The 11,418-nt window shown below is 36.0% G+C and overlaps 1 protein-coding gene across 8 annotated transcripts in view; it reads left to right on the forward strand.

Annotated features, from left to right (window-relative positions):
- The window catches only part of iqsec1b (IQ motif and Sec7 domain ArfGEF 1b), a 242,105-nt gene that overhangs the window by 221,045 nt on the left and 9,642 nt on the right, over nucleotides 1-11,418 (forward strand). For all 8 annotated transcript variants that reach the window (XM_051123245.1, XM_051123246.1, XM_051123251.1 and 5 more), the window contains 7 exons: nucleotides 1,538-1,699; nucleotides 3,848-3,970; nucleotides 6,147-6,313; nucleotides 7,068-7,207; nucleotides 9,440-9,469; nucleotides 10,778-10,903; nucleotides 11,199-11,298. In XM_051123245.1, coding sequence (XP_050979202.1) covers nucleotides 1,538-1,699; nucleotides 3,848-3,970; nucleotides 6,147-6,313; nucleotides 7,068-7,207; nucleotides 9,440-9,469; nucleotides 10,778-10,903; nucleotides 11,199-11,298 — 848 coding nt within the window. The remainder of the gene's footprint in view (nucleotides 1-1,537; nucleotides 1,700-3,847; nucleotides 3,971-6,146; nucleotides 6,314-7,067; nucleotides 7,208-9,439; nucleotides 9,470-10,777; nucleotides 10,904-11,198; nucleotides 11,299-11,418) is intronic.

Raw genomic sequence — 11,418 nt, forward strand, 5'->3', positions numbered from 1 at the left:
GTAGAAAGCTAGTTGGGAAAAGAGTATGTGAGTGGAGTGTCCACTTCAAATCCACTCCGTCATTAATTACTCACCCTCACATCATTTAAAACCTTTGTTCATCTTCAGAACACAAATTAAGACATTTTTGATGAAATACGAGAGCTTTCTGAACTTGCATAGACAGCAATGCAACTACCACATTCAAGGCCCAAAAAGGTAGATTGTTAAAGGACATCGTTAAAGTAGTCCATGTGACATCAGTGGTTTAACCTTAATTTTATGAAGCTATGAGAATATTTTCTGTGTGCAAAGAGATCAAAAATAACTGCAAATTTTATCGATGTCCTTACTGCCTTTCTGGGTCTTGAACTTGAAGTTGTGTTGCTGTCTATGCAGGGTAAGAAAACCCTTGGATTTCATCCAAAATATCTTAATTTGTGTTCCGAAGATGCACAAAGTCTTACGTGTTTGGACTGACGTGAGGGTGAGTAATTAATGACAGAATTTTTATTTTTGCATAAACTATCCCTTTAAGAGTCTCTTAGCATGATTTTGCTGTGAATTGTTGTCCATGTGCAATTTCATTATACTTAACACATTTTGTAAACTTTAAACACTACATTAATGCAATTGGCAGATGTTTTTTTTAAAAAATGGCTGACATTCACATGATCAAACCTACAACCTTTCTCAACTATTTGAGCTACAGGAACGGACCTCACTCCAGGCAAAAATGTTGCTGCTTTGCTCCTCATTCCCACACCGCTCACATACTCTGTTTTGGTGTGTCATGTTTTCAGTTGCATTGAGTAATGATTTTCATTAGCGCCAATCGGAGCTGTGTTAATAGCTGTGAAAGATCTTAGTGCGCGAACAATGCCGGGAGCTAATGTTTTTTCAATTATCATCTAAACCGAGCACACAAAGCGCAACAGACGTGTGTTTTCCTTTTCCAGACGTTCATTATGGTTTTGCCTCATTTATTTATTCAGTACGTGTCTGTATGCATGCATGTGGTGCTGTTTGATTGCCACTCAGCGCTCTAAATTTGATTAGCGATCAAGCAATTAGAACCGTGATGAGAACACTATTAGTTTAGTTGGGCTGAGTGTGGGAAAGCACACTGCCCTCATAACCAGAGTTTACCATCAAACTCTGTGTACTTAAGACAAACATGGTTAATTTTTTTTTTTTTCAAGAGTGGGGTTTATCTTTGATCATTCGTTTTGTAATCAGGAGGTATTTCAAATCAGATTTCCATTCTTATCGAATGGATTAAGGTGCTTGCTTGCTGCTGGGGCTGTGCATGTTTATATGCCAGTGTGTGTATGTTATAGAATGTGTTTGTTCATTTAAAGCCTTGTTTAAAGTAGGAACCTCTAATCTTGGATGATTGTGGATTTGCCTGTTTCTGCACTGGGCCATCAAGTTCCTTTTAATCTTGTATGTTGACGGTCCAGATGTAAGAACATGCTTGATCTGAGAGATGCTTAGTCACACTTTGGGACCAGTGTAGGCACTGTTCAGACTCTTGATCTTCTTTTCTTTTCTCTAGGAAACCTGAAAAAGGCATCCAGTACCTGATTGAACGAGGATTTGTCCCAGACACACCTGTGGGCGTTGCCCATTTCCTGTTGCAGAGAAAAGGGCTTAGTCGACAGATGATTGGCGAATTCCTGGGCAATAGGCAGAAACAGTTCAACAGAGATGTTCTTGAGTAAGTTCAACAAATTAAACTGGGTTAGTTGGGTGTGTTGTATATACAGTTGAAGTCAAAAGTTTACATCTTGCAGAATCTGCAAAATGTTAATTATTTTACCAAAATAAGAGGGATTATACAAAATGCATGTCATTTTTTATTTAGAACTGACCTGAATAAGATATTTCACATAAAATACATTTACATATAGTCCACAAGAGAAAATAATAATTAAATTTACAAAAATGACCCCGTTCAATAGTTTGCATACACTTCTTAATACTGTATTGTTACCTGAATGATCCACAGCTGTTTTTTTTTGTTGTTGTTGTTCTTAAGTGATAGTTGTTCATGAGTCCCTTGTTTGTCCTGAACAGTTAAACTGCCCGCTGTTCTTCATAAAAATTCTTCAGGTCCCACAAATTCTTAGTTTTTTTGGCATTTTTGTGTATCTGAACCCTTTCCAACAAAGGCTGAATGATTTTGAGATCCATCTTTCACACATGGAGGACAACTGAGAGACTCATATTCAACTATGAAAACTTATTGAATTTGAATATCAGGGTAAGTTTAACTTGTTTTGTCTTCTGGGAAACATGTAATCATCTTCTGTAGCTTCTGAAGGGCAGTACTAATTGGAAAAAAACATCATAGTTAGGCAAAATAAGGAAAAATGTCCACATCTTCATTCTGTTCAAAAGTTTTCACCCCCCAGCTCTTAATGCATTGTGTTTCCTTCTGAAGCATCAGTGAGAGTTTGAACCTTCTGCAATAGTTGCATATGAGTCTCTCAGTGTGAAAAGATGGATCTCAAAATCATACAGTCATTGTATTTTTTTCTGTACAGTCTTTCAAAATTAAATATTCTCCAAAGTTATATAGTTTTATATATATATATATATATATATATAGTTATATAGCCTTTTTTTTGTTTTGTGCATGGGTTCTTTACAGCTAGTTGTCTCTGCTTATTAAACCAGGACTTTAATCAATCTTTAATCAGGAAGCCAGGACTTTAATCAAACCATGCACCAAGAAAACCATATTTGACCTAAATTCACAAAAAATAAAGAAAACACAAATTCTCCAAAGAAAGAAAAACAAAGAAAAAAATCCATTCCATCATGATAATCTCTAATTTTAGGATGCTCCTCTGTAATTTTGCTTTTTGCTATCCTTTACTGTCTTCGCCACAGCAGAATTAACTTGGTAAATTACATTAAGCCAGTATCACTGGAGCCTTTTATGAATTTATGTGTTTCCTCCTGAGACAAACTGACCACCATGTCTAAGCCTTTCAAGCTCATGTGGCTTTGAGAACATGCAGGATCAAGAAACACTGTCCATTGTCTTTAAAACTGGTTCTTTACAATTGTACCCACATCCATTTAGCATTCCCTTTAAATAGAGTGCATTTAGGATCAAAGGTGGAAAATATTAATTCTATTTCAGAACAGTCTGTTGTCATTGAAACTGGTTCGTTTTTGTTGTAACCACAAGAATTTGCTGGAATTGTTAGTGATCGCTTATAATTAGTCTGCATGGACAAATGATTATTCCCGTCAGTCCTCTGTTGGAATCAAAGTGTGAGAGAGGGATAATGCTTTGTACACATTGACTAAGGTGTCTGGCTTCGTGGAGTACTTTTTTAAACAGGGAGCGAGTGAATCAACTCATTCTCACTCTTAAGTTAACTCATCCTCCCTTTTCAGTCTGACAGTAACAGTCAAGATAATGGGGGCAGATAAGGCCGTGCAGTCTGTGTTCAACTCAGTCTGACAGCACTTCTTTTTTTTTTTTAAAGGCACTTCCTTGAAATCAGTAAATCTTGACATGTGAGATCAAATGCACTCCCGGAGTATCCCCGGAGCAAAATGTCCCTCAGATTGCTTTGTATGCCCTATGATTGTGATTTAGAGAGTGATAGAACTTGCTTTTATCGGAAAGACTAAATTTGTCTACTTTTTTCCTTTGTCTAAAAGCACTGACCACTTTGAGTTTAAAATATCTTCATGTGTGCTAGGAAAATTAATAAAAGTCATGGAACAAAATGCAGTTTTTCCCCCAGATGATTTCCAAACTAATACGAAGTACACCATCCTGGATATACTACAGTGTAGGAAAGAATGTAGCGGTCCTTTGACTTTGTTCATTATCTTTTTCCAGCTGTGTGGTAGATGAGATGGATTTCTCTGGAATGGAGCTGGATGAAGCCTTGAGAAAATTCCAGGCACATATCCGGGTGCAGGGGGAGGCACAGAAAGTGGAGCGACTCATTGAAGCCTTCAGGTGAAGAACATTTCAATTGATTCTTTAAAAAAAAGCACAGTTAAAGGGATAGTTCACCCAAAAATGAAAACTGTGTCATTGATTACTCACCCTTATGACATCCAAACCTTCGTTCATATTCGGAACACAAATTAAGATATTTTGGATGAAATCCGACAGCTTTTAGACTCTGCATAGACAGCAATGCAACTGACACATTCAAGGCCCAAAAAAGGTAGTAAGGACATTGTTAAAATAGTCCATGTGTTATTTAGGGTTGAACCGCTTCCAAATTTCCAACAACCGTGTATTCGATAAGACACATGCATTTCGATTCCACTTAACGACTTAATTCACATTTTCATGTGATTTTAAACTATTTAAGTGCAAGAAGGGAAGGAATGTGCACACTGTTTGCAAACAGCGCACACATCTGAAGCGCGAGCACAGAAAAAAGCGTTCCTGGTGCCTGTCATTAATGTTAATCAAAGAACAAAAGAAAGTCATTAACTGATCTTGACTGAATATCTTTCAGAAGTTTAATGAGGATCAATCTGTATATTATTTATGAAAAAAATAGTGTTTGTAAACTTTTGATTTCAATTTCTGTACCTGAAATTTGTTCAGTTGTATTTATTTATACTATTGCTAATTCATTAGTTTGTTCCCATTTTCCTATTTTATTACTGACAGTTTACTTGTCTTTAACAATTTAATGTTTGACATTAATTGGTGTAGTTGTTTTGCTGTGGCATTTTTTGGTTAAAACCATTTGCAAAAGTGTAAAAGGTGAAAGTGTTCTGTAAGCTACTTGCTCATGTTATTCAGCTGCAACAGAACATTTTGTAAAAAGACAGAATAAGTATGTCTGACATCTGAATGTTTCACTTAAAAAACATCAGTTTTCTTTCTTATTGGAATCAAAACTAGGAATCGATAAGAATCGGAAACAACAAGCGGAATCAGAATTGATAAAATTCAAACGATACACTGCAAAAAAAAGGCTTATCTTACTTAGTGTCTTGTTTCTAGTTAAAATATCAAAAAATTCTTAAATCAAGATGCATTTACTAGATAAGCAAAAAAAAAAAAAACATTAGCTATTTAGTCTTGTTTTAAGCAAAATGAACTTAATTTAGCTTTTTCCCCCTGGAAACAAGTAAAATTATTTGCCAGTGGGGTAAGTAAAATATTCTTAAAACGAGTATTTCACTTACCCCACTGGCAGATAATTTTAGTTATTTTAAGCAAAATTAACTTAAGTTAGTTTTTTACCCCTGGAAACAAGACTAAATATCTAATGTTGTTTTGCTTATCTAGTAAATGCATCTTAATTTAAAAATTTGTAGATATTTTGACTAGAAACAAGACAAAAATGCTAAGTAAGACAAGCCTGTTTTTGCAGTGTACGTGTCAGTGCATGCGTCATGGTACTTTTGTTAACATGCATCAAAGACTGACACGGAAGAGAAGAAATTGTTGAATAAAGTCGTTGTTTTTGTTTTCTTTGTGCACAAAAAGTATTCTCGTGGCTAAATGAAATTACGTCACAGGACCATTTTATCAATGTCCTTACTACCTTTCTGGCCCTTGAACCGTGGTAGTTGGGTTGCTGTCTATGCAGAATCAGAAAACTCTTGGATTTCTTCAAAAATATCTTAATTTGTGTTTTCCGAAGAAGAACTAAGGTCTTACAGGTTTGGAATGACATGGGTGTGAGTAATGACAGAATTTTCATTTTTGGGTGAACTGTCTCTTTAAGGTAGTTTGCTGTCTTGGCCTTCATTAAATTGTACCACACAAAAACATAAAACACTCCCTTAGCCCACTGACAACGTTGTTCGATCGGCTCTCAAGAATCGTCTGTCATCGGAGCGATGACACCAGCTTACAACATGAGCGAAGATAATTCCAACGGTTGCCTGCTCACAACTCTTGGACCTTCCAAAAATATTGTTATAGCCAAACCCTTTGAGGCAGACATCTTTCCAGATGAACTGTTTAAAGCCCATTCAAGTGTTATCCGAAAAAAACATAGCTCTTTAACAGGGTGGCAGATTTACCATTCTCTGTCATGCTAGTGCATCTAAAACCAATTACTCACTGGAGCAGCTATTGATTCTGTGCAACTGCATTCTCATATTAATTTGTATTGCTTTGTTCATTTGTTGTTGTGGTGTTTTATATTTCCATTCAGTCAGCGCTACTGCATCTGCAATCCAGGGGTGGTGCGTCAGTTTAGGAACCCAGATACCATCTTCATCCTGGCCTTTGCTATTATACTCCTCAACACGGACATGTACAGCCCAAACGTGAAGCCAGAGAGGAAGATGAAGCTGGAGGACTTTGTAAAGAACCTTCGTGGTGAGATTCACATTGCAATCTCTTCCATCCATAACTTTTCCCTACAATTTGCTCTAATTAAACTGAATGCATGTCCTTCAGACTGATTAATGGTCTCTTTTGGATAGTAGTGACATCTTGCTGGTAACAAACTTGCAGGATAATTGAAGAAAAAGCAAAAGATTCTGTCATTAATCACTTACCCTCATGTCGTTCCAAACCTGTAAAACCTTCTTTCATCTTCAGAACACAAATTAAGATGTTTTTGATGAAATCCGAGAGCTTTCTGACCCTGCATAGACAGCAATGCAACTGAAACGTTCCCAGATTGTTAAACAACGACTGTATAAGTCGTCATTTGTGATTTCTTTGCGCACAAAAAGTATTCTAGTATGTTCGTAAAAATTACATTTGAACTACTGACATCACATGGAGTGTTTTACTGGTGTACTTACTACGTTTTTGGGCCTGGGAACATTTCAGTTGCATTGCTGTCTATAAAGGGTCAGAAAGCTCTTGGATTTCATCCAAAATATCTTAATTTGTGTTTCAATGATGAACAAAGGTCATACAGGTTTGGAACGACATGAAGGTGAGTAATTAATGACTGAATTTTTATTTTTGGGTGAACTGTCCCTTTAACTTCAATATGTAAATATAGTCACATCATAATTCAAATGTGCTTAACTTACATTTCGAATTCTTTCCTAAAATTTCCCTAAAGTCCCTAATTATTCATGTGCTTTCTCTTTTGTTTTTCGCTTTCTGCGCATAGGGGTGGATGATGGAGAGGACATCCCAAGAGAGATGTTGGTGGGCATCTACGAGCGAATCCGGAAGCGAGAGCTTAAAACTAACGAAGACCATGTGTCCCAGGTGCAGAAGGTGGAGAAACTCATCGTTGGCAAGAAGCCGGTGAGTGTCATTGTCGCTTTTGTCTTCCACACTTCTATCCAAAGCAACTTGCAGTGGCTTTATTACAGGAGCAGTCCATCTCTATCCATCATGTTGTGAACTTACATTGACCCTGGTTCTAGAAATGACACTTTATCGATTGCAGTCATGGTCTAGTGGCGTGAAATGATCCAAGGACGTTGGTTAAACATGTTCCTTCTCTCATCTGTTGTGTTCGTATGCTTCCGCCCCTCTATGCAGTGTAGATCTAGGTTTTATTGTTCTGTCAGTAAGCATTTCCAAACACTTTTTTATTCTCAAGAGGCACATGACATTGAGAGTCTTAGAAGACTCTTTATCTACAAGATGTTCTTCTTTATGACAGATCTAATGCCTGTCTTGAGACCTTCACACTGTCTGACTGTGGTGTCTCTGTGTGGATGTAAGTCATGTGGCGAGGGCTGTGTGATGCTTTGCAATGATAAATGGGATTTGCTTCTCCACAGAGCCCTTCAGAGTTACCTAAAGATTAAATCTACTGACAGTTCACCTGCTCTGAACTCAGCCACCTTATCATGCAGTATAGCTAGTTACAAACATATACATACATATTATATATTATATACATATTATATATTTAATGTGTAAATAAAATATTTAATTTGATAAATGTAAAGTTCAAAAGAACAGCACGTTTTTGAAAAAAAAAAATCTGGTTTTTAGTGTTACTTTTTGGTCAGTTTAATGTGTCCTGTCTGAATTTAAGTATTAATTTCTTTAATTTCTTTAAAAAAAAAAACCTACATTACCTCGAGTCAAAAGTTTACATACACCTTGCAGAATCTGCAATCTGTTCATTATTTTACTAAAATAAGAGAGATCATAGAAAAATGCATGTTATTTTTTAATTAGTACGCAATGCATTTGGAGTCGGGGTGAAAAAAATTCTTAATTTGAAGATCAGGGTAGTCTTCTGGAAAACGTAAGTATCTTCTGTAGCTTCTGAAGGGCAGTACTAAATGAAAAGAATAGGATATTTAGGCAAAATAAGACAAATGTACACATCTTTATTCTGTTCAAAAATTTACACCCCTGGCTCTTAGTGCATCATTTTTCTTTCTGTAGCATCAGTGAGCATTTGAACCTTGTGTAATAGTCGCGTATGAGTCCCTCATTTGTCTTCAGTGTGAAAAGATGGATCTCAAAATCATACAGTCATTGTTGGAAAGGGTTCAAATACACAAAAATGCTGAAAAATCAAATCAAATCAACTCAACTCAGATATTTTCTTAGAAATTCAAAAGTAATTTACTTTACTATTTACTAAAGTAATGTTATTCTGTAACTTGTGTTACTTGTAATGCGTTACTCCCAACACTGAACAAAACAGCTGTGGATCATTCAGGTAACAACACAGTATTAAGAATCAAGTGTATGAAAACTTTTGAACAGGGTCATTTTTATAAATTCCGCTATTATTTACTCTAGTGGACTATATGTAAACGTCTTTTATGTGAAATGTCATATTCAGGTCAGTACTAAATAAAAAACAACATGCATTTTGTATGATCCCTCTTATTTTATTAAAATAGTTAACATTTTGTAGATTCTGCAAGGTGTATGTAAACTTTTGATTTAACTGTATGTCTGGAGAGTTGTATAATCCACATAAGATCAGTACAATATACATCACCCCTCCAGCTGATTTGTTGGTCTCTCCCAAGGCTAAACTAACTGAAGCTGTTTCCGTAATGAACTTGTATCTTCATTACCACATCGAGTGCCTGTCACACAGTTGAATTTGGAGGCGCTGTGGGTTTTCCGAGCTGAAATAATTAACATTTAAGCTTTAATGGAAATGGCACACATGGCTTGGTTGCCAGGAAAACCTTCTCCCTGGTGTATCTTCCACGCATCTTTGCAGAGGACATAATGGAGATCTCCTGTGGAGCTCATATAGAAGGCTGCTGTGCCTAAGACCCCTGCCTGTAGATGCGGCATCCCGGTACTGTAATTAGGTTTCTGAAAATGGGCCGAGACTTCCTGTCACAGTTTCAGGCAGCAGCAGTTTGGCTCCTCATTAACCTTCCTTCTCACCCCATTCATACAGCACTGCTCACATCTGACAGGTAGATGGAGGGGGGTCTGATAACGAGAGTGAGAGACCACTCTCTGACCTTCAAGCCTCCCTTCAGTCTTCTCGCTATGATCCTTATTCATCAGTCTCTTTTTTTTTTTTTTTTTACTTTTCAGATCGGGTCTTTGCATCATGGCCTTGGATGTGTGAGTATAATGTTTACTGTTTTTATTCGTCTTACTGTCTTTAAGTCCAGATAACCATGGTTTAAAAAAAAATATATATATATATATATATATACACATACATATATATATATATATATATATATATATATATATATATATGTATGTATGTATGTATGTATATATATATATATATATATATATATATATATATAGGGTTTAAATAAATATTATTTAATAACATAAAAGATTTAATAAAATACAACATCTATTATACACAAAAAACATCTATTATCATATTTTGTTAGTTACTGAATACTGCATTATTATCCGTTTCTGCCACTGGATAAAAAAAGGTAATTGCCTCTTTTTTTTTCTCACAATTTTGAGTTTACATATCACAATTTTGAATTTTTGAATTGCAAGATATAAACTTGGAATTGTGAGGAAATTTTAGAATTGTGAGATATAAACTCGGAATTGTGAAAAAAAAAGTTCAGAATGACAAGATACAAACTTGGAGAAAAATAGGCAGAATTGTAAGATATAAACTCGAAATTGTGAGAAAAATGTTAGAATTGCGAGATACAAACTCGGAGATAAATAGGCAGAATTGTGACATATAAACTCGGAATTGTAAGAAAAAATATCAGAATTGTGAGATATAAACTTGAAATTGTGAGAAAAAAAATGTCAGACTTGTGAGATTTAAATTCAAAATTGTGAAAAAAAAATTCAGAATTGCAAGATATAAACTCGGAATTGTGAAAAAATATTTCAGAATGGCGAGATATAAACTCGGAATTGTGAGTAAAAAATTCTGAATTGCGAGATACAAACTTGGAATTGTGAGAAAAAATGGCAGAATTGTGAGATATATACTGGGAATTGTAAGAAAAATGTTAGAATTGCGAGATACAAACTCGGAATTGTAAGAAAAAATGGCAGAATTGTGGGACATAAACTCGGAATTGTATGAAAAATGTCAGAATTGCACGATACAAACTCGGAATTGTGAGAAACCGTTCTGAATTGCGAGATATAAACTCGGAATTGTGGGAAAAAAAGTCAAAATGGCGAGATACAAACTCGGAATTGTGGGAAAAATGTTAGAATTGTGAGATATAAACTTGGAAGTGTGAGGAAAAAAATGTCAGAATTACAAGGTAAAAACTCCATAGCATACTATCTGTTTTTTTATAAAATGAGTGACCAAATTGATATTTTATTGAATTGGTTATTTTATGCATACTGAAAATACATACTCTGCAGAGTATACACACTGTATACAGCAGCAATAATCAGTCAATATTTGTGTCCCACACACAGGTGCTGTCTCTACCACATCGCCGACTGGTATGTTACTGCAGGCTGTTCGAAGTGCCGGACCCTAACAAACCTCAGAAGCTGGGTCTCCACCAGAGAGAGATATTCCTGTTCAATGACCTATTAGTGGTAAGAAAGCACACTCATCATAGCCCATGACTCAAAAAACGAGTAAAAACAGGAAAAAATGAGACCGAACAGTCTTACCTCATAGCGTCTTGTGTTATGTTGTCAAGTTCTTGTTGTCATGATTGTGTAATGGTCAGCAAGACCTATTTAGTCCAGTTCTGGGTCAGCAATCGTGTACATCATGTGTCCTAAAGAGAATCAGAAAGTGTTGCTCAGCTTTTCCAAAGGCTCAAAGAAAAGAGGCAAGGATAAATAGGAACAGATGGGGTCCTAATGTGACATGCTTTTGATTCAGGTCACTAAGATTTTCCAGAAGAAGAAGAATTCGGTGACGTACAGCTTCAGGCAGTCCTTTTCACTATACGGGATGCAGGTGCTTCTGTTTGAAAACCAGTGTAAGTACCCTCAGCGACCCTTCTGCCCTTTTCTGAACTATGTTTTACCTTGTTCGTACAGTTTGGTTGCACTCTCTCACGTTGGTGCTGGCGTGTCAAGTGAAAACCAGGCTTTTCACT

The sequence above is a fragment of the Labeo rohita genome, chromosome 11, assembly GCF_022985175.1.
Source record: "Labeo rohita strain BAU-BD-2019 chromosome 11, IGBB_LRoh.1.0, whole genome shotgun sequence".
Classification (NCBI taxonomy): domain Eukaryota; kingdom Metazoa; phylum Chordata; class Actinopteri; order Cypriniformes; family Cyprinidae; genus Labeo; species Labeo rohita.